Source organism: Herpailurus yagouaroundi, unplaced genomic scaffold (assembly GCF_014898765.1).
Source record: "Herpailurus yagouaroundi ecotype Mexico unplaced genomic scaffold, PumYag 186, whole genome shotgun sequence".
In the NCBI taxonomy this organism is placed as follows: Eukaryota; Metazoa; Chordata; class Mammalia; order Carnivora; family Felidae; genus Herpailurus; species Herpailurus yagouaroundi.
Window position 1 is genome coordinate 28,544,058 of NW_024412417.1, and position 23,477 is coordinate 28,567,534.

A 23,477-nucleotide genomic window follows, 5' to 3' on the forward strand; every position below is an offset into this window, starting at 1 on the left:
TTTATAAAAGTCTTGAACTGCTGCTAAGAGTCCTTTTTAAACCTGAAAGCAAAACAAACAAACATGAAGTCCTACGGAGCCGAGAATAAGCTCCGAGAGGGAGTGAGAGCGTCGGAAATAGTTACTGGGATGGAGGAGGGGACCACGATGTACCTTGTTTCAAACCCCCGCCGGCACTGTCCGCTCACCCACCCGCAGGTTCCGTGGGCAGTCTGAGCTCGGCCGGGGGCACCGGGGGGTGTCGCAGGGAAGATGCCAGGATGGGAGGTCTCAGAGCTATTTCAGACTCAAGGCTGACATTCACGGAGACCTTGAGTTACGTCATGAAAACCGTCTGGACTTTAGGCCCCCTTATGCCAAATGCGGTTTCCAGAAAAAGGATCCGCCGCATATTTGGAAGCCCATCAACCAAACGAGTCGTCTCGTCACTTTCTTGCATGAGATCTTTTCATTTGTGAAGAGCATATTATTTTGCTTAATTATGGGCTTTGAGGAGATGGCGTAGAGCAGCGGAAAAAGCATGAGCCGGGAGTCAGAGCGACCTGGGTCTGAATCATGGCCCTGCCGTCCACCAGCTGTGGGGCCCTGGCCTGGTGGGTCTCAGTCTCCTTGTACATGAATAGAGAATAACTTAATAAAGACCCATATCGTAGGGCAGTTGTTAGAGTTGGACTGTTAGTGCATGTCAAGAATCTTGTCCTATTCTGCTACTCAGATATTTAGTAATCAGTCACTAGTATTAATAAAGTGACTGACTTTGAACATGGGAACATTTGGTAAGTGAGATTTCATGTTCACTCCAGAAATATATATGTAGTGGTATCTTATATATAATCTTTTGCTGGCTAAATATACTGTCTATATTAAGTTTCCATTTCCCAGTGGAACTTGCTGTATCAAAACCCCTCCCCAGGCTCACCTTTCCTTAGGGAGTTTTCTTAGATGGACCCTCACCGGTGCCCTCCTGGTGCTGAATTCTTACTGTTTATTTTATAATCATCTATACCATGATTAATTATGCTTTTCTTAAGGAAGGGTGCATTCTGAAAAGAGAGAGGATTATCTCTATCATTCAGTCACTCATTGCCTAAGACTTGAGTCTTCATCGTCAGTATGGGGATAATATTTAACCCATGTGTCTTACAAAGGTTATTTTGCCCCTGAAAAAAAAAAATCAGGTAAGATCATAAGCGGGAAAAGATTTTCTAAATCATAACAGGTAAGTAAATTCAAGTGATGACATGATTTTTGGTATAGATCCTTTTGCAGCCGATAGGAAATGTCTTTGTGCTGTGGCCACCTGTCTGGGAGTCACCTTGAGGTTACTCAAAGCCTCTCTCCACCACCGGATGTTAGGAGATTGGGTAACTTTCTTGAGTAATTGTCTTCTCTGACTCACGTTCCTTGCGATCCCCAGAGTGACCTGTGTGCTACTCAGGATGAGCAAGGAATTTCTTCTCTGGAATTAAGGGATGGCCCCAAACTTTCAGCTTAGTCTTTTTTTAACACAACTTCTAGAACTACTTACCTGAATAGCCACAGAACAAATCTGTGCTGCTGTTGGATTCATGTTTGCTGAAATATATTTTGAGTACAAACTCTGGAAGGGCATAGAATTTCCACTTCTCTAATGAGATTCTGTTCATGGATACCCATCTTTCCCTAAGACCCAATTGGGATGGAAGAACATAGTTAACACATAGCATGAGTATGAAGAAGTCATCAAGACATACCTTTTAGCTGTACTTGACCATCTTTCTTTCCTTACTTTCTCTGTTTCTGGTCTCTCTCTCTCTCTCTCTCTCTCTCTCTCTCTCTCTCTCGCTGTGTGTGTGTGTGTGTGTGTGTGTGTGTGTGTGTGTGTGTGTCTCCGTGTGTCTCCCTCTCTCTCTCCCCTCTATTTCTCCCTTTCCCTCTTTCCCTTCCTTTTTCTCTTTTTAAATCCTTTCCCTTTCCTACTTCCCTTTTATTACACTCTTTCCTAGTCATTCCCAGGCATAAGTCATTACCTTTGTTACATGTACTCAGAGTACAACAGTTGTGGGCATCTAGTCCAGGTCTGAGATTCTAATCCTTTGCTCTGTATTGTAATTACCTAGAGAGCTAAAAGATACTGATGCCTGGGCTCCAGTTGAGTTAATATCTCAGGGAGGAGGGGGATCCTGGGCCTACTACTTTTAAAAAGCTTCCAAAAAGATTCTAATGTGCATTCAGCTTACACTGGTTGAAGATATTTGGAGAGCAAAGATATGACAGAACTATTCTAAAAATAAACTAAAATAAGATTTATGGCTCAAAGAACTGCAATCATGTGGTTTGGCCACACTTGCTTGTTTTCTATCCATCAAATAACAAGTATTTTTTGAGAACCACAGAAAGAGTGGCTGGTTATGCCCAGGCAAAGCTTTTAGGTGAGTTTCAAAGATAAGGCTACTAAACACTTTTATATACATTGAATTATTCAACCTTCTCAACAAATCTAGGGGGCCTTATTTTTCCTTCCAGTTTACAAGTGAAGAAGCACAGGCACTGAGGGATTGCTTAAACAGCTCAAGGTCTGACCACTAGTTAGAAGTGGAGCCAAGAGATATGAATGCAGGCATTGTGCAGTCTTCCTTTTAATTATCATGTGATACCTCCTCTCTGCATTGACAGATAAGATGAAAACACAGACATTTACTGGAGCAGTGGTTCTCAATCTTGGCTGCAAATTAGAATGATTAAGGGAGTTTTGTAAAAATGTCCTTTGCTCAGGTCACACCTTGGACCAATTTAATCCCCCAGACTCAAGAACGGAACCCAAACATCAGTATTTTTTAAGGTGTTGCAGCTGACAAAATTGGAAACTACTGAATTAGAGGGAAGAGAGCAATATAAATGAGAGTCATCAGGATAGGCTTCATAGGTAATATTTCACCTGAACTTGGCATGAGACAGAGTAATGCCCTCCCCTGCCAAAGATGTCCATTTCCTAATCTCTGGGAATAATTTCTGTTACCTTATATGGCAAAGGGGAAGTAAGGGTGCAGAGATGTTAAGGTTGTTAACTAGCTGATGTTAAAATGGGGAGTTAGCTTGGATTATTCAGGTGGACCCAATGTAATCACATGGGCCCTTAACTGTGGAAGAAACAGGCAGAGGAGGGAGAACCAGAGAGATGGTAGCATGAGAAGGACTTGGCCCAATTCAGCTGGCTTTGAAGATGGAGAAAAGACTCAAGGAATGCAGGTGGCCTCTAGCTGGAAAAGACAAGGAAACAGGTGCTACCCCAGAGCATCCAGGATGAACACAGCCTTGCCAACACCTTCAGTCTAGCCTAGTGAAACTCATTTTGGACATCTGACCTCTAAAACTATAAGAAAATTAATTCATATTGTTTAAACCGCTGTTCATGCTAATTTGTTTCAGCGGTAATAAGAAATTAATACAGTGCCTTAAAAAGGATGGGTTTAGAGAAATGTGTGGTGAGTGTGAAAAATACCCATTTAACTGCAGATCTGACTTTCTGTGTATAAGTATCTATGTGCTGCACCCTTCACATCTCTGCCCTATGCAGTGACTCTACGATGTATCTGTAGCCTGCAGTTGAGCTCGACTTCACACTCAAGACTTTAGAATCAGCACTCCTTCCAATTACCATACTGTGTACTTTTCCTCAGGAAGTTCCACAACAACTTAGGATCCTGACGGTTTGGATCCTAAATGTCAGTGGTAATGGTGGTAGTAGAAGTGGAGAGGAGAGGATGAATCCAGGAAACCTAGAGATGAAAATCAGCCCAGGGGAAATCCGGCTACTTGAGAAGGACAAAGGAAAGACAGAGCCAAAGAAATCTACAGATTTTCAGCTGTGGCAGGCTTAAAGGGTGGTGGGCAGTATCTCTGATAGAATTGAAGGTGCTAGAAAACAGAACAAATCTGGGGACTGGGATGGTACAGGGTGATGGCATTACAATAAAGAATTTGACTGGGAAGGAGACTCTAATCTATGGACTATCCCAAGTGATGAAGAGTATCATTTTTATGTTAATGAAATGGCTCCCAGTAGGCCCCTACTTAATTGTAGCACAGGGGCTGGTCACAAGAAAGACCCACCATGTTGATTAGTGAGTTGGGACTTTGAGCTTCCTTGACATCTATGGCATGGAGGAGGGCTAGAAATTGAGCCCAATCAATCATGCTCATGGAATGAAACCCCAGTAAAAACTAGACAGTGGAGCTTCTTGGTTAGTATACACATTATTGCTGTGATGTGTGTGTGTGTGTGTTTGGGGAAGGGGGGGGTGATGCCTGTGATTCCCCTGGGAAAAGGCACAGAAGGTCCACGTCTAGGACCTTCCCAGGTCTTAACCTCTAGGGGGATCCCTTATAAAAAGTATAATCATAAGTATAGTGCTTTCCTGAGTTCTGAGAGTCATTCTAGCAAATCGTTGAATCTGGGGGCATGGGGCACCCCTTTCTTTTGTAGCCAGTCTGTCTGAAGTTTCTGTGGCCTGAAGATCCCTGAGACTTGCAGCTGGTGGCTAACCTCTGAAATGGAGGTAATCTGGTGGAGGACTTTGCCCTCAACCTGCGAGGTCTGTGCTGCCTCCGGCTAGTTAGTGTCAGAATTGAATTCCTCCTCACCTTCTTGGGAGATACTACATGACATAAATATCCGTGGGCAAACTCAGAAGTATGTGAAACTAGTTTCCCCCTCAACACTAAGGCCAAAAGAAAATGCAGAGAACATTAAATACAACATTAAAATACTCACATCGTACTTCTTAATTGTCCATTCTGACTTCCCCAATGTCCTTGAGCCAGTGTGATGCAATGAGATATCAGGGTGTCTTAAAGACAAAATGCAGTACAAATGGAGTTTCTGTTACTCACTTGCTGTGAAATGATGGGCATGTAGCTTATTCTCTTTGGGCCATAGCCCTTTATCTTTAAAATGGGAATATTAAGCCCTAATTTGGAAAACTGTTAAGAGAATGAACATAAAACGGTAAGATCTTGGCACATGAGAGATGTTCAGTGATTGTTATTTTCAGCTGTCCTTTAAGATTATTTCCAATTGGAATGGTTCTTTCTGAGCGAGATTTCCTTCTATCCAGTTTATCAAAAGGAAGTCAAAATGATTGATGTGGCTTCACTGAACACTCAGCGAACTATCGGACTTTGGGGGGATATGCTGACTCAACCTCTCAAATGTCAGTGGCTGTTAGAGAGTTTTGTCTTTAAGAGGGTCTTACTGTAATTGAAAAATTCACCATCTCTGCTACGCGTCGGAAGGGAGAAAGAACATCCCTACAGCGCCTGTATCTGCGGTCTCTGCGATGCTTGCAACGGCCTGGTGCCACATTTGTCCAAACTCATCCCGGCTGCAGGTGCGCTGTGTGGATGCTCTGAACAGCACCATTGCCATCGGCACACCATAAGTTTCGGTGACTTGCCCAGGGAGGACCAGCCTGTCTGGGGCCCAGAATGAAAGCCAGGCCTGTGGATGCCTCCATGTCCCTTCAGCTGCCTCCTCCGATCTCGCCTCTCTTCCATTTTGTGGTAAAGTGGTTTCAGCTCTGAACCAAATAACCAGCATCGTTTCCTGGAGGAACGCCCGTGTTTCATTTCCCTCAAATGATCACACAAAATGGTTGGGTGCCATCCCTCATGTGAATTTCTCTCTTGTGAAGGAATAGGTTTTAAAAAACACTTGCCTACTATGCCAAGTGCTGTGATAGTAACTTCCGTGGGGTGACCGGATAAGCTTCTGTGGTTTTATTCTATCAGTTGTGCAGACAGGGAGGCTGAGGCCCAAAGCAATTACACTATTTAGGAGAAGAGACAGGATTTAAAATTAGGTGCGTCTCACTTCCAAACCCTTTTTCCTTTACTGAAGGTTCATTAACCCACGTGGGCCTGCTTCTGAGAAAGACAACTACTCATCTGGAGGTAGAATTTGCTCTTATTTTTCTTTTATTCCAAGACCTGATCAGATTTTATTTTTTCTAGAACCTTTATGATGACATTCCCTATTCTTTAAGTGTGGCTTAGTCAACAGAGCATATTTTCAAATAATTAGGAGAACGTACAGTGCCAGCTACACCCAAGTGCCAGTCTGTTGGCTTTAAGTTTTTTTATACCCAGTCTCAAATCCATGGCTTGGATTTAAACAGAAATTTATTCTGGAGGCTTTAGCACAGCTTACTTCTTTTGCCATCGCCTCTTAGTAAGCAAATCCTGGATGCTTTCCTTGCCACGAGTGCTTAATGGCAGAGTACATCTTGTCACCATCCAAGGCAGATCCTTTTGAGTGGCGTATTCCCGTGGCTGGAGGGAAAAATATGATCCAGATCCCACAAAAAACAGATGGAGTTTTCCATGCAAAACCATTACTCCTGGATTCCTGGCTAGTGGATTTCTGTTTTTCAAAATTGTGGGTTTTTTTTTTTTTTTTTTCCTTCTTGACTCTTGCTGTCCCTCTGTCTCAGGAGTAATGTTTGGTATCTCAAGCTTAAATCCAAAGATGTAATCGAGATAGACCATTGGAAGGATGTATAAGACTTGAGATAGCTATGACTAGGTCAGGCAAATATTACATCCAGCCCAAGAAGTAGACAATAATAGAGGTCCCAGTAAAAGAATGGTGGATGTCAGGGGAATTCAGCTGAAGTAGGCTTTTAGGAAAATGATGATGATATGATAACTGGGTTATTGGGATTTAATGAGATGATGTCTGTAATGGTCTTAAGTGTAGGGCTCTGTTCCTCACAAGTTCTCAATAAAGGGCCCTTCCTGTGAGTACCAGAGTCAATGTAGAAACAAGGGCAAATCAGATGGATCAGTGACTTCCTAGCTTTTGCCTTTATAGAACATTGTTTCTCAGAACCTAAATGGATTCAGATCTAACAGGAAAGTATTTCGTAAATTGTAGAGAGCATTATTATTGCTGTTGATATTATTGTCATGACATCAGCATCAAGGGAGACAGTTAAACTGTCAGGTGTGAAGTGCAATGATAGTTACATGCACAGTGGGATTAAACCCACTCCAAGAGAGAAAACTGGTGGTTCCCCATTTTCGTTATGAGAAGCACAAAGTTAAACAAGAATCTTGATAGGACTGAGGAGCTCTGAGTTCTGACAGCAGCTGTGCAATTTAATTTCTTGCAGCCTCATTTGGATCCTCAAGGATTAGATACAGTATTCCCCAAAATTTCCCAATGAGAGCTCTAGCACTCCAGTCCTGACCCGTGACTCAAAATTCATCCTGGGTGGATGCTAGGGAATGTACATTTTGAACAAACATCCCAAGTGATGCCTTTGATTAGGTCAGGTTGGTAAACACTAGGATGGAACAATCTATAAAGGCCACCTACTCTAAAATCCTAAGAAAGCAGGAGTTTCTATTAAAGACACCATTTTTTACCCAATCTCAACATCAGAATGAGAGCTGTTAAGTCCTGAAATTAGGATCCATTGGCTGTGTGTGTGTGTGTGTGTGTGTGTGTGTGTGCGCGCTTGTGTACTTGTGTGGACATGTGTGTATGTGTGTGTGTGTGCACATGCATGTGTGGTGTGCATGTGTGTACATGTGTGCATGTGTGTTGGGGGGAATCACTATAGCAATAAGATGCTTTAAAAATGCTTAAATCAGAGGTCATCACTCTCCAGGAGGGTTTAGGAATGGCTGGACAAGGCAGGAGGGATAAACAGATGACCTCGTGTTGTCTTTCAGAAACCTGTGATTCCATGAGAACGACACAGGTTTTATGCATGATCTGTCCTGTTTACCTCCTCTTGTCTGAAGTCAGTGAGTCATGAAAAACCAAAATTGCTATTGAAATGTCAATTTGGAAGAACGTCTTTGTTTTACTTAGAAGGATTTTTGTGGAAATATGACTTAAGCTTTTGTGTCTCAGAAGATGAGGTGGATTTCCCTGGGAAAAGACTCAAGAAAACCCAAGGAAATGGGAGACTTATTTTGTATTAAATATTTGGAAAAAGACAGGAATCTCAATCCATTAGTCATAACCAAATGCCCAGTGATGGTGCTTCACCTCTGATGACTATCCTGGAAAGATTAATGATTCTTTACTGTGACCTTTCCTTTCCACTCTGGGCTCCCACCTGCAGTCTGAGTTGCCTATTTACCTCGTGGCTGAACTGTTCGAATGGTCAGCTCTTCTGGTTTAATAGTCTCTAGCCTATCCCCACTCCAATCCATTCTATACACTCCTGCCACAATAATCTTGAAATTCTGCTTTGCAGACATCAATACCTTTCTTAAAACTTCAATGGTTCCTACTGTGTTTATAAGTAAATATTATGAAATTGAAGATTATCAGAAGGATAGAACCTCACAGTCATTGCAGTTAGCTCCCCAAATCCAAATACCTTTGTCTGGCAATCAAGGACAGCTTATTTACTCTATATATTAATCAGGACTCTTGTTTATGAATTACAGAATCTGGCTTGGGTGAGAAGGGAAGGTCAATGGTTCATGAAACTAACAGGAAGAAAAGATGTGGCTGGAACCAGGAGCTTGAACATCATCAGGCTTCTTTGCTTGTCTCTTTTTCCTAGTTCTCTCTGATAGCTCCCTTTCTCTGTGGCCTCTGGCAACTTTAGGCTCACACTTCTATAGATTTTCATTGTACAGAAAAAAAAAATTGCCTTTAATTCCAAATGCAGACATCCTAAGGAAGGTCTCTCACTGAATGCCCTGCTGTAACAATGGGAAGAGTTGGGTGCACAGAAACAGAGGCTGTTATTGTCAGACCCCATTGGAACTATGTGGTTGAGTTGGGGGTGGGGGTGGGAGAGAGCAATTCCCTAAAAGAAGGTGGTGCTGACCAGACTAAACCAAAGAGTTCTGGGTAGATAAAGCAGTTAGTTTTACAACCCACAGTGTGCTATAATAAACTTCTTTGAGCTTATTTTACTCTACTCTTTGAATTTTTATATAAACTACATGAGTCTAGACAATGTTTCCTCAACATGTTATGTACATTTTAGCCACTATGGCTTTTCCAGTACAATTCCTTATGTCTACATCCCACTTCCTTCTCTCTGCCTAGATGTGACCACAAGACCTAGCTGAAGTTACTGCTTCTTGGCCTGCCCTGGGCTTCAGAGATGACATTTGATGAATGTGCCATGTTTATGCAATTCAATTGGTACTAAGTATATATCATCTGGTATTAGAAATTACTCTGCCACGTGTATATCCTTTCTCTCCAACTCTCTTAGAACCATCTTCAGGACAGATGTGTTTAAACTCAGCTGCAGAAATAATTGCTTCTGGTTATTATTACTGTTAAATTCCTGTTTTATAGTTTCCTAGGTTTGAGGAAGGAGAAATTTGGAAAATAACAGCAAGAAAGTCAAAGAATTAGAAAGTATAGTTGTATTCAATATCAACAATCATATAGTAATTGAACTGGTGTCAGCCTCTGTTTTGAGCTTTGATCAAGGGAAGATAATAATAAAAGTTTATCCCTTAGATTGAGTTTGGGTATCGGTTAGGAAACGTCTCCAAAGGCACAAAGTATTTTGAAAAGAAGCTGCTTCCAGGGCTATCAGTCTCCCCATTGGCAAAGAAAAGCATAGAGTTTTCTGTTCTCAAAGCTCTCCCTTTCTCTTACACCGATTTCTACACCCAAGCATAAACACTTTTGTGTTTGACAGGGATGGTTTCACCAATAGCAAATTAAAACAACCCAAAACTATGCTCCTGGGAGTAATGATGGCTTGCCACTTTATCTCTTGCTTAGAACTAGGTATAAAATTGGCACACCTGGGTAGCTCAGTTGGGTAAGCATCCGACTTCAGTCCAACTTCCTGGGTAAGCTCAGGTCATGATCTCGCGGTTTGTGAGTTCGAGCCCCGTGTCAGGCTCTGTGCTGACAGCTCAGAGCCTGGATCCTGCTTTGGATTCTGTGTCTCCTCCTCTCTCTGCCCCTCCCATGCTCATGCTCTCTCTCTGTCTCTCAATAATAAATAAATGTTAAAAAAAAAAAAAAGGAACTGGGTATAAAGTGCACTGTATTGAGTACTATAATTTGGCACTCAAAAATATTATTTTCAATGAATTAACAAATTAGATTTTCAACATATGAATAAAATACTGGATAGTCTATTGAATAAGATACTTAATAAAATAAGTAGAATAGAAAATCCTGGTTCATAAGTAAAAACTTCATATAATATTTTACATGACCAGTCTAGAATAAGGATTTCAAAACTATTTCTCAGTCTGTATTCTTTAGTCCACAATACTAATCCATCAAAAATACTTCACAACTGGTGTAGGTTTCTGGATGAACAAGGGGACACAGTGCGTTTGTACTCATGAGGATAGTTTAAACTCCCACCCAAACTGTCATATCACATTTTTAAACAACAGAATTGACCAGTTCTAGCTTCTTCCTGGGAAGAATGTAGAGACATGGAATTAGTGTTGTTCTCAAATTTATGACAAAAAAACAAACTAAATTCACTTTCATGACTTAAAAAAAACCATTGGCTCTACAACACCAAGAGTGAACCCTAATGTAAACTGTGGACTTCGGGTGATAATGATGTGTTAGTGTAGGTTCATCAGTTGCAACAAACGCATGAGTGTGGTGGGGCATGTTGATAGTAAGGGAGGCTGTGCATGTGCAGGCCCAGGAAGGATGTGGGAAATCTCTGTACCTTCCTCTCAATTCTTCTGTGAACCCAAAACTTCTCTTAAAAAATAGTCTTAACTTAAAACAAACAAACAAGCCAACCACTCATGAGAGACCTGAGGTCACAGAACAAATATGGCCCCAAATCTAAAAAGAGATAGTGATTCCAGGGAGAGAGGGCACACAAATATGTGCTTCTCTGGGGGGTAGATGCAACTGAACATGAATCGGAAGAGCTCAGCTAGGATAGCTCAGAAGTTGGTTAAGGCTATGTGTGGGCTGGTGGAATAGAGTGGAACTGGGTGCTGCAGAAACTGAAGGGGTCTGCACCCTTTTTGTTGCTTTGCAACCTTGGGAGCTTCTCAGGTGAAATCAGAAATTGGTCCCCATACATGGAGAGCGAGGGGAGACTGAAGAAAGACACAGACCACTCTAGGTGGTAGGTGTCAGTCTTAATTAGTAAGAGAATTACATACAAGGCTTGTCTTGGGTAGTTGTAAGATAAGTAGATCTCTGCACCTGCCCGCCAGATTCTTAACGTTTATGTAGAGGCCTTAGTGGGGGATCTGTTGTGCATTCAGTCCAGATGGTCCCAATAACCCATTGCTCTCCTGGGCTACCCTAGAAATGGCTCCTAGTGTGGGAATGGTGGGAAGAACGTATGTTCCAAGGACAGGGGACTAGGTGAGGAGTCTCCAGTTGCCTTCTGTTCAGCTCTCAGGTCAACCAGTGATCACAGCCACTTGATGACCTCCTTCAGCACTTTTGCAGGCTCTTTCTCCATGAACTCCATTGAGCACTCACAGAATAGATCAGAATGAACCAAAGATCTTGAAGGGAGGGGCAGTAGCCCTGTAGGGAGAAGTAAGACCCCCCAGACAGATGAATGAAAACATCAATGTAGCAGGGGAAAGAGAAAACTGGCTGGTTCTGGTATGTTGGTCCTGCCCACTCATTATAGCTGAGGAAAGGGAGCAGGATGTGAGGAAAGTCTATTCTTGGGACAAGGGGCAGAATTAAGTGCAGCCCACAATCAGTGAACGTCAAAAGACAAGTAACAGCAAAATGCTGCTGGGCAAGGGATGGGAAAGGAATAAGAACGTGCAGACAGAGCATTTTTTTTTAATGTTTATTTTTGAGAGAGATACTGTGAGTGGGGGAGGGGCAGAGAGAATGGGACAGAAGATCCAAAGCGGGCTCCAAACTGACAGCAGCAGGCCCATCGTGGGGCTGGAACCCACAAACCATGATATTATGACCTGAGCCGAAGTCCATGCTCAAGTGACTGAGCCACCCAAGCACCGTGTTTTGTTTGTTTGTTTGTTTGTTTGTTTGTTTGTTTTCAGACAGAAGATTTTTGAGGAGCAGCTCAAGAGGAAGATCTAAAACTCAAACAAGTATTGCCCTGATACACATCCACCACCTTAGAAACAAACTATCTATAGGAATTTGAAACCTCTGATGCACTGAGTATCACCATTGCAAAAAGAAAAAAAGAAAGAGAAGGAAAGGGCAGGGAAGGGAAGGAAGAGAAAGAAAAAGAATTGGACAAAATTGGTGAATTACTAACTCAATTAATGCAAAGCCTTCCATTACAATTCTAGAAGAAGGAAAGGCATGCCCATATCCAGGTATATAAACTATGTACTCTGATTTCCACTGACCTACTCAACACATTTGGCTTTTAATAAAAAAAAAAAAAATGAGACATACAAAAAGGCAAGAAAAAGCCAGTATACTACCACGTGACAGAGTAATCATCAGAAATAATTTTCAGCTTTACTATAAATTGCAAGTAATTAAGACAGAGTGGTATTGGTGAAAGGACAGATTTATAGATAAATGGAACAGAATAGAGAATCCAGAAATAGACCCACACAAATATAATCAACTGACTTTTAGCAAAGATGCAAAGGTAATTAAATGCAGAAACACTCATCTTTTCAACAAATCATGTTGAAACAACCCAAACCGTATGTAAACAAGGTGGGTGGGAGGGCTTCAATGCATATCTCACATCCTGTATAGAAACTAACTCAGTTATAAAGGTAAATGTTAATAGTAATTACTCATGCTAATATCACTGGCCCCTGATACGATGCGAAAAGGGCCATTAACTACACGATATTCTTCCCCCAGATCCGTAACATTGATCTATTCGTGAGAAAACATCAGAAAGACCGATATTGAGACAGAGTTTACAAAACAGCTCACTAGGGATACTCTAAATCATCTTTTCAGTGGTTCTATAACTCTAAAGTTGTTTTAAAATTGAAAGTTAAGAAATAAAGAGAAACAGACGTGAAGTCATACACCATGTCTCCCTTTGAGGATAAGGCTGAGGTAGAGTGAACCCAAAGTAGCAACCAGGGAAGCCCATCAAATTAGCATTTCAGTGATTTATACTTGATGCCATTAACTTTCCAATGTTTCCTAAACCTAGCTGGTGCCAGTGGGCCATTTCATTTTCTGTAAATAGGAACTCTGATGGAAGAACTGGAGCTTCTGAAGGGGAAATGCAAGCTCCTTGCTAACTCATGTTCTGCTGCTTAAACCTTCAGCACTTAATTCCCATGATTTTTTTCCACTTCAAGTATTGCAGTGATGGGGTTCTGATTCTCCAGGTTTTGAGTCTCTTGACTTTGCCTCTGCTTTTCATTTCCCCAGATTTATGAGTTTGTGTGGCATTCACATGGATCTGCCCTTCTGTCAAAGTGGCCATAACGGATGTGATCTCACAAAGGTAGGGCTGATCAGCGCCAATGTCACGCTCTAAGTCGTAGTCATACGTTTGCAGCCTGCAAAATGATGGAATGGAATAGACCCTGTTCACAGCGATGTTCCCTTCTTGGGAATTGCAACTGGAGAAGACAGACCCTCACTGGCCATGTCTCTACACCAGTGCCAATCTAGGACAACCAGAGTGTCTATTCCAAAGAGTTTGAAATTTTGAGCTGAAAGATACAGAAATAACAGACTAGTAGAAAGTGTAGGAACTTCTGCCCCTAAAGTTGCCAGAGTTATTTTAATTCTGTTATTTCTCTGTGGTTTGGATATAGCCTATATTAGTTTTCTGTAGCTGTTGTGGCAAATTAGTACACACTGAGTGGCTAAAAAACATGAATTCGTTCCTTAATAGACATTAATAATACTTCTCTCATAGTTCTGGAGGCCAGAAGTCCAAAATCAAGTTGTCAGCAGTATTATACTCCCTATGGAGGCTGTAGGGGAGAATTTCTTCCTTGCCTTCCCTAGGCAAGGTTTATGGCTCCATTACTCCCATCTCTGCCTCTGTCTGCACATCATCTTCTTCCGTGTCTTTCCCCCTTTATGTGTGTCTTATAGAGATACTTGCCATTGGATTTAGGGCCCACCGGGATTATTTCCTCATCTCAAGATCCTTAACTTAATTACCTCAACAAAGACCCTTTTTCTAAATAAAGTCACATTCACAGGTTCTGGGGGTTCTGATGTGAATGTATTTTGGGGGGGCTACCATCATTGAATCCAATACCCCACCCTTCCAATTACTTCCTCAAACTAAGCAGTGCCCATTTCCATCACTTGCAACCAAAAAAAAAATTAGTTTAGGGTCTCTCGATGCTAGCCATGACAGTTGTAAGTGGTTTGTACCACCTGTATACTAAGCTTGACTTCAGAAATTCTGCAATTTCAATGTAGTGTTACCTTGGAACTTAGTGAAAGTGCAAGTTTCTGCCTTCCACCCCAGTTTCTCAATAAATTGGTCCAGGAATCTGCATTTTAACAATTCTCAGGTGGTCCAATGAGAAAAGAACAGGAAAAATTACGAAGGCTCAGACCCTTTAACGTCCAGTTCAAATAAAAGCAAAAGGAAAAGCAATGAAAAATAACTTGAAAACTTTAATGATATTGTTTATATAGTAAAAACATAAAATCTTTTAAATAAGGTACATTCAATTTCTCAGAGCATCTAATATTCAGATAATTTATATTTCATATACTTTCCAACATTAAACAATTGACTAAGTAATGCATTTTCTAAAAAATGATATTACAACTTATATAAGTAAAAGTACATTACAAAAATACTCCACACAGGAAGGATGGCAGTACTTATTAAGAAATGCTATAAACTTTCCATTAAAAAATATATTTTATCTCTCATTTGTCATAATTATAAACAGAATATATATTTTCCTTTCTAAAATTGTCTTACACAGTTTCCCCTTAGGATGATAGTATGTACAAACCTTATATCTGAATGAATATAAATAGAAATACTGTAATAGTGTTACAGATATATTAGTAACTTTTACAGAAAAAAATATGGCTTTCTAATAAAAGCCTCTAGCACAGCTGAAATCTCAAAGCTATTTAAGTTAGACATTCCCATATCTAGTAAGGCACAATGGAATCTAGTTTCTTATTTCCAGTTGAATTACTGCGAGCAGTAATAAGGGAAAATATAGTCAGTAGATAGTGGACCAGATCTATCAGTTGGATAAACCATTTGGGGTTTACTGAACTTTTGGGGGAGATGTTCGTTCTTTCTCCACACCATTGTTTCTTTTTGTGCCCTGTGGCCAAATCTAGTCCTTGGTGATGAGAAAGAAATCATTGCACCCCCGTCAAGTGCCTGAGAAACAGTTTACTCATTCCTTGGATCTGGTCTATTGTGAGGAAATAGCCCAGTGACCATTTCCGGTTATAAGCAGCTTATTTTTACTGATTGGACCTGGTTCCCTATCATTTCTAAAAATAGCTTCTGATATAATCTGTACATGGTGAAGCTGTGAAGGAACCTGATGGTCTTCTTCAGGCTCTGAGTGACCGTTTTGGGGAAGTGGTACGTTTTCAAGTGCTTCAGGGCGTGCATCAGGGCCTTCAGGGTGTCTTGGTCGCCATTTTTTATTCTCCACAGGCTGAGCAGCTTTAGAATCTGCTCACTTGATTTGCATGTCTTCACTGTCTTCTCAATGTCTTCTGTGGTGACTTTCTTCCCCGGCAAGCTTTCCATCAAGCTGCGAAGCTGCTCGAAGGTGAGGTTTGTGTGTCCGAGGTGCCGCTGGACGCTGTTTTCACATAGGTCGATATCTGTAGAAAGCCAAAGCCCAAGGAGACGTTCACATAATGCATACTCCAAGGCCACCACCACAAAACTACTGTGAGGCAAAAGAAGGTTCTCCCAGAATTTCATAAATTTACTTTAAGGATAACCTTCTCCTTCCTTTTTATGGTGGCAAAGGAAGGTTAAGTAATGCTAGTTATTGGTGAGAAATGAGTTAAATATTATTTCTTGTTATAAATGATAATATGCTTTATGTATTCTAGGCATCCGACAAAGCTTTGTGAAAAGCCCTAATTTTGGAAATGAACAGTAAAATACTATAAATGCATCACTCTCTGTTTTCTAAGAAAAATTAAAACCATAACATTTCAGAAAAGTAGAAATATAAGTATTCAAGTTAGCAATTTTGTAATATAAACTTTCACTAGTTGATATTTGATATATACTAGTTGATATTTGAAGAGTTAGGTGTGACGAATGGTCTTTAAAATAAATAGCACCTGAGGATTACTACAGAGAAGATCTGAAAACCCACTAATATGAGGACAAAGAATGGTAGGATCCATATGGCCTAGAGAATAATTTGGTAACGAGCTAGGACATAAACCTAAGAGGGAGTATCTAACATTTCCATTAATGACATGAGTCATTTACTGTCTGTAAGCCCTAAGGCAAGTCAGTTCATCTTTTGGGGATGAAATGTCCTTATTTATGAAACAGAATGTGGCCCCTTCCAATTCTAACAGTATCTGATTCTGTATCCCACCCGCTCACCGCCCCCCCCCCCTTTTTTCCTGCTTCGGGGCTAATTATACTTTCAAAGAATACATTTTGTTTGCCAAAAACAGAAGAAAACTTTACTCTTTGCTCAAGTGAAAGCATTCAGCTGTCAAAGATCTCAGTGTCCTAAAATTTGCTGCCTCAGTTTCAGATGGTGGAAGCTTTTCAGGAAGTGTAGGACTCCACGGTCATCTAACTAGTGACAGGTAAAGAGCAGATGGGTTTCTCACTGACATCGTCTGCATCAAGAAAACCTTCTTCCTTCTTTCAGGCATGCCTTCCCAATGCTAACTGAAGTCAGAACTCTTTCCACTGTGTATCCTAAAGCTTATAGTCCACACTGCATGCAGCTTCCTTTTCCCCTTTGGATTCTGTCCACACAAACACACACACACACACACACACACACACACACACACACACACACAAACACCCCATGCAATTTCTCTTATTTTCTTTCTTTCTTTTTTTTTTTTATTCGTTTATTTTGAAAGAGAGAGTGTGTGTGCAGAAGGGGCGGAGAGAGGGAGAAAGAGAATCCCAAGCAGGCTTTGCACCATCAGCGCAGAGCCTGACGTGGGGCTCAAACACATGAACTGTGAGATCATGACCCAAGCCGAAGTTGGACGCTTAACTGGCGGAGCCACCCAGGTGCCCACACGCAGTTTATAAAGAAGATTCTTTATAAAACTTTAAAACATGAGAGCACTTGGTTTTCACCAGCCCTTTTCTCTAAGAAGCCCGAACATTTTACAGACCTCATCTCATTAATCCTCACAACATATGCTATTAAAATGGTAATTTTAAAATAGGCTATGTTGTGAGGATTAATGAGAGGACATCTGTAAGACACTTGGAGGCTCTCTGGAGATAATTAACAAATAAATACAGCATAGCTTCTTGGTGGAAATGAAAGAGAAAATCCAACGTGTCTAAAGGACATCCAGGTAGGACAGAGGGGATGCTAATAAGACTGCTAAGGGATGTGGAGGTGCGATTCCTGAGGTCCAGTATTTGACATGAACTGTCTCTCACTTTAGAGTGTTCATACACTTAAAAAAGAAGTTGGGGTATGAAAAAAGAGGGGTGCCTGGGTGGATCAGTCGGATAAGCATCCAAGTCTTGATTTGGGTTCAGGTCACCATCTCGCAGTTTGTGAGTTTGAGCCCCACGTGGGGCTCTGCGCTGCCAGTGAGAAAAGATCCTCTTGGGATTCTCTCTCTCTTCCTCTCTTTCTACCCCTTCCCTGTTCTCACTCGCTCTGGCTCTCTCAAAATAAAGAAGCTGAAAAACAAAAAAAGTTGGGGTGTTGAGGAGGTGAGAATGCAGGACTGTTTTAGGGATAGCTTCTACATGATCACTTAGTGAAAACATCTTTAATCCAAGAATAATTCCGAAAGGCAAACACCATCCACACGACTAAACATGTACATTGTCGTCTTCTTGTTTATGATAAATGAGTGTCTTTGATTTCTGATCAATCTGCTTATTTCAGGCTACCCTACCTTGGAAGATCTTCTTGACCATATCTTGATCTTTGTTTTGATGTTTCCATAACTTCAGTAGCTGGAAAGTTTGTTCTTGTGAACTGTATTGCCGCTTTATCTTTTCCACACTCTCCGCATTTACCCTGGTGCCAGGCAAATTGTCTACCAGGATGCTAAGCCAGTTAGGGGTGAATTTTGTAGGAACAGCAAACCTGAAGAATGCCTCCTCACACAGGGTGACATCTAAAGGTGGGAAAACCAAGATTTACTTAACAACTGGATTCTTGGAAGTCTAGTGGACAATAAATAAATAAGCCAGCACCATAAGGTTTTTCAAAATACAGTATGTTAAAATGTGAAATTTGAATAAAATCAACCCTCTGTTGGCTGGTCTTGGTAGCTGAATGTCAACCCAAATGGGCTTATGTCCTTAGGGCATTTGTGGGGGATAGTTTAAACAAATGTCTAATAAAAATATTGCTATGAATGAATTGTAGCAAACATTCTAATGTACACATTAACATTAAAAAAAATTTTTTTAGTGTTTTTTATTTATTCTGGAGAGAAAGAGAGAGACAGAGCACAAGCAGGGAAGGGGCAGAGAGAGAGGGAGACACAGAATCTGAAGCAGGCTCCAGGCTCTGAGCTGTCAGCACAGAGCCCGACAAGGGCTAGAACTCAGGAACCATGAGGCCGTGACCTGAGCTGAAGCCAGACGCTTAACTGACTGAGCCACCCAGGTGCCCCACATTAACATATTTTAATGTAGATCTTAAATATCCTATTAAAGGTTTAGTTGGCATCCACAGGTTACTTCAAGATCAATGTCAAAACAAATATAATTACTGTCTTTACGGGACCTGGAAAAGCAATCTGGAGTAGTATTTTGTTTTCTACACACATAAACACATAGTTTACCTTTAAGAATAAGGAGGGATATAGATGTATAAGCATATATTCCATGGGAAAATAAGAAAACACAAAAAATATGTTGTTTAGAAAAGAGGTACCATGGGGGCACCTGGGTGGCTCAGTTGGTTAAGCATCTGACTTCTGCTCGGGTCATGATCTCACAGTTTGTGAGTTTGAGCCCCGCATCGGGCTCTCTGCTGATGGCCCAGAGCCTGGAGCCTGCTTTGGATTCTGTGTCTCCCTCTTTCTCTGCCCCTCTCCCGTTAACTGTCTCTATCAAAAATGAATAAACGTTAAAAAAATTTAAAAAAAAATTTTTTTTAAAGAAAAGAGGTACAATGGCCTGAGGGGGGTAGAATCTGTTTATCCCAGGGATTAAGCGTTTGTCTTTGGATTCGTCAGACGTGGGTCTGAATTCTGACTTTGTCTCTTCACCACCAATATTGAACCTGAGCAAACTTCACCATGTTTTCATAAAGTTTAAAGCTCATGTAGCAAAGGTACCCGGCACATAATAAGTGCTCCATGAATGATAAAACTAAAAATTAGGGGCGCCTGGGTGGCTCAGTCAGTTAAGTGTCCGACTTTTGATTTCAGCTTGGGTGTTGATTTCATGGTCATGGAATTAAGCCCCACATCAGGCTCTGCACGGAGCATGGAGTCTGCTTGAGATTCTCTCTCTCTCCCCCCCTCTGCCCCTCCCCTGCTCATGTGTGCACACGTGTGCACACTCTCTCTCTCTCTCAAAAAAAAAAAAAAAAGATTTAAAACAATAAAATTAGAAATGAATGAAATAAAGAGAATGTAAAAGTTAGAAGTCACTCCTCTTGTCCCCCCTTCCCTCGTTCCACTGTTTAAGAATGATCTGTCTAAGGTTCTGACTCCATGGGGAAAAAATGCTGGAACAGGGTTGGAATCTTAAATGTCTCAGCCCCATTCCCATGTTCCGTATTCTTCTGTGTCAGATAAAAAGATGCTGGGGGAGAGTCGAGCTGGTTAAATGCCGAAAGGCAGGTCATCATCAGTGTGCCGCACCCTCCATGGAAGGTCTGACATTAGTCTAGTGGTAAGAATGACAAGGTGAGGACACCATCCTGATGAGCGTCCTCACCAACATGGGATGCATTCACATGAGCTTGGAGTTAGTGGCCTTTCATGAATACAGAGTTTAGGACAACCAGAGGAACTTAGAACCTCTCTGCGCCATATGGCAGTAGGCCATAACACCATACATGACAAAACCGATTTTTGCATTTTCTGATTTGTTACCGATTTATGTCATGGTGCCTCTTAGCTGTCACTTTTTATTCTTAAAAGTGATAAAAATGCATGGGGCGCTTGGGTGGCTCAGTCGGTTAAGCATCCGACATCGGCTCAGGTCATGGTCTCACGGTTCCTGAGTTCAAGCCCCTCATCGGGCTTTGTGCTGACAGCCCAGAGCCTGGAGCCTGCTTGGGATTCTGTGTCTCCCTCTCTCTGCCCCTCCCCTGCTCACTCTCTCTGTCTCTGAAAAATAAACGCTAAAAAAAAATTTTTTTTAAAGTGATGAAAATGCAGAACTTACCAAAAACCTCTACAATTTGGACTGCTAGTTTGGCCTTGGACATAATCTTTACACCACCCCTTTCCCCATGGGTAAGGTTTGATTCAAGTGTGAAAGGCAGAAAGTCAAGTTTGGGAGTGCGATCATGACATGGGGAAACCTCTGGAGAGATTTTGACTTAGGGTGTTAGCAGCCACGCATAGAGAACAGAGAACAATCTTCTCTGGTTAACATTCAAGAATGGGAAAACAGGAGTTTCGCTAAGAAGGGAGCCAGAGGGTCTTGAATTCAATTCAGAAGCGGTACAACAAGGCTGACATTTTGAAATATAATTACCTATTCCACATTTTTGAGGCGATTCACTGTTTCCAGAACACACGTTGTCGTGAGTTGCATTTCCTTTTTGAGTTAGAAGGAGACCAAATGCACTGCAGTTTGTGTGTTTTCTACAGGGTGCTTTAGATGACGTCTCATTCGAGAAGAACCCATCTGGACATCTCTTGCAAACTGTATTTCGCTCCGGGGTTCCTACAGAAAATACCAAGCAATTTAGCACCCTCTTCCCAAACACTTTTGCAGCAGACATTCTCTAAATAAAGACAGTCTTGGAAAGACTTTTCACTTGGTTTTTACTGCTACTATTATGTTGCACAGACTTGAGGCATTTTGATTTTTCCCTTCATTAGACAGAGAGAACAAAACTTCTGCAGTTAGTAGCCCCTCAGGCTACAGCCCCTCCCATCCCTGTCATCCCATCCCTGTGTTTTGCTGCTACCTACAAAACAGGAAACAAGAGGAAAGGAAAGAATAGGGGTGTTCATCTGTCCTGCCTGTGCGAAGCATTGGTAAAGTCTTGTTGTCAACCATAATTCTTCACACATTTCTGCTGGAAAATCATGAAGATAACTGCTGTGTACCTGCGGTAATGTCATTCTTTGAGATCAGTACCCACTGAATGCCATGTCGTTAAATTCCAAGCGGTGCCCACTGAAGTTGTCTTTCCTGAATCCTAATTGTGAAGCAACGCATAAGTATGCTAACCTTGAGAAGTAAAAATTTACAACATTATAATAAACTTTTGAAGGTGGCAATAAAGTTGGTCAGTGACTCCAAAGCTTAAGACTGCAGTTAAGCTACACGGTAAATGGGAGATGATATACCGTTTGCTTAAACTATTGAGTTTTAAAAGAGCACAGTCGTTAAAATTTCTGGGAAGGGTGACTGCAAGGGCATTTTATTTCATGGTGGAAAGATACTTGATAAGTTTGGAGAACTCACTGATTAGAAAAATTTCAACCAGTCAACAACTAAAGATAAATACCTTCAAAGCCTTGGCTCTATTATGCGTGGCTAGATTATACATTATAGGGTATTTGCATATGAAAATACCTCCATCTAGTGTAAGCTAGTTGAACAGATTCAGATTTCAATATTCAAATGTAGCTTTTCCAGGCCAATTCTGGCTCAGGGGAGATAACAAATACAAAAGAGACACCATGAAAGCTACAGAAAGTTAATAAACTTCATTTATTAAAGATGCAAACCTCCCACTTCATTGTATCAAAACCAGAAGAGAGAAAGAGAAAGGAAGGGAGGGAAGGAGAGAGAGAGAGAGAGAGAAAGAAAGAAAGAGAAGGAAGGAGGAAGGAAGGAAGGAAGGAAGGAAGGAAGGAAGGAAGGAAGGAAGGAAAAGAAAGAAAAAGAAAGAGAGAAAGAAAGGAGGAAGGAAGGAAGGAAGGAACAGAGCAAAATGATTTGGCTCTAGTTTTAGCTCCTGCCTCTTCTAACGGGATTGATGATGATGCATTGACCAGTAAAAATGACAAAGGGCTGGCAGGAAAAAAAGAGGAAGGGTCAAACTACAAGCCCAAAACTTTCACATGCCATTTCCATCTTTGCAGTGACATCGTGTTAGGAAAAAAACTTACACAGAGGTCTAATTTTTTAAGTACTTTCTTACTACACCTCTCCCCTTAAGTGGGATCCAGCTCCACACCAGTTCCTACAAAATCATAAGCAGAGGTGTTTGGGAGAGAATTCCATAGTATTCTTTCATTGCTAACACACTGAGAATCAGTGGACTTGGCCATCTGGATCCAAGTCTCCCTCTGCCAACTGCCACATGTTCTGGAAAGCAAACTGCACGAAGAAGAATCTTGTCATTCTTCAGATACGTGTTGAGGGCTTGGGTCTTGCCATGCATCCCGATGAGAAAGTCAAAGATATAAGACATTCTTTCAGGTGATGTTGCCTGTAAAGTTCTTTAACAAACAGAATCGAAGACTAATGGAAGTAAATGTTTCTTAATACATTTGGAGGCCTTATGTAATGGCCTTCCTGAGCAGGACTTCCTTCTTCTACCATTGTTAGAGCTTTATGGAAAAATAAAGATTTATCTATCTAAGTAAATGATTTTGCCTTATTAATATCAGTGGAAATATAAAAGGTATAATCTGACAGGCAAAATATGAGATACCATAATGGGGAGAGGAGCTCTGCTTTCCAGTTAAGGATGTCACCATTCCAGCCATAAGGAACGGCACAGGAATTACAGGACTCACAGACAGAATAAAGTCAGTAAAACGTGGAGAGGAGATGATCTGACTTCAAAGCAACAACAGCACGGAATGGCTAATACTCTTTGGAATAACACCACATAGTCCTTCCTTCTCTTCGGGCTGGAAACCTCTTATATTCCCTGAGGAACTGCTCCGTGGGTTTTCAGGGAGGGACAGGTAAATAAACCCCATGGTGGTGCCACAAAATAAAATGTGTATCTGTGTCTAACTCTTCTGACTGAGTGCTGACTTCATTCCACAAACACATTTTCACGCTTACGTGAGAAAATTTCCTTATATTGCCATTATTTCCCAAACTTTTCTAGTTTCCAAGCTGCATGGTCCCTGCTGAATTAATTTTCCTGCATATGCATGCAATTTACTGAATTGCATTAAATGGATTTGTTTTTGTTGGGTGAGTTTTACCCCCTACAATTTGGCTTAGCTTTTGAATCCGAAAGAATCATCTGATAAAAGCTAGGAAGTGTCACCAATT

At 41.2% G+C, this 23,477-nt stretch overlaps 1 protein-coding gene and 1 long non-coding RNA gene across 6 annotated transcripts in view; one reads left to right on the forward strand and one right to left on the reverse strand.

Annotated features, from left to right (window-relative positions):
- LOC121042900 (uncharacterized) overlaps window positions 1-16,302 on the forward strand; it is a 254,016-nt gene extending 237,714 nt beyond the window's left edge. For 4 of the 5 annotated variants that reach the window (XR_005796517.1, XR_005796514.1, XR_005796518.1 and 1 more), the window contains one exon: window positions 13,319-14,706. This is a non-coding gene — a long non-coding RNA (uncharacterized LOC121042900). Of the gene's footprint in view, window positions 1-13,318; window positions 14,707-15,964 lie in introns of those variants that run through there. The other variant, XR_005796516.1, reaches the window with a different exon arrangement.
- The window catches only part of TNFRSF11B (TNF receptor superfamily member 11b), a 29,487-nt gene continuing 20,523 nt past the window's right edge, over window positions 14,514-23,477 (reverse strand). Inside the window, exons 3-5 of the mRNA XM_040494291.1 lie at window positions 20,760-20,951; window positions 17,987-18,211; window positions 14,514-15,727 (exon numbers count right to left, since the gene is read on the reverse strand). Coding sequence (XP_040350225.1) covers window positions 15,339-15,727; window positions 17,987-18,211; window positions 20,760-20,951 — 806 coding nt within the window. The 3' untranslated portion in view covers window positions 14,514-15,338. The remainder of the gene's footprint in view (window positions 15,728-17,986; window positions 18,212-20,759; window positions 20,952-23,477) is intronic.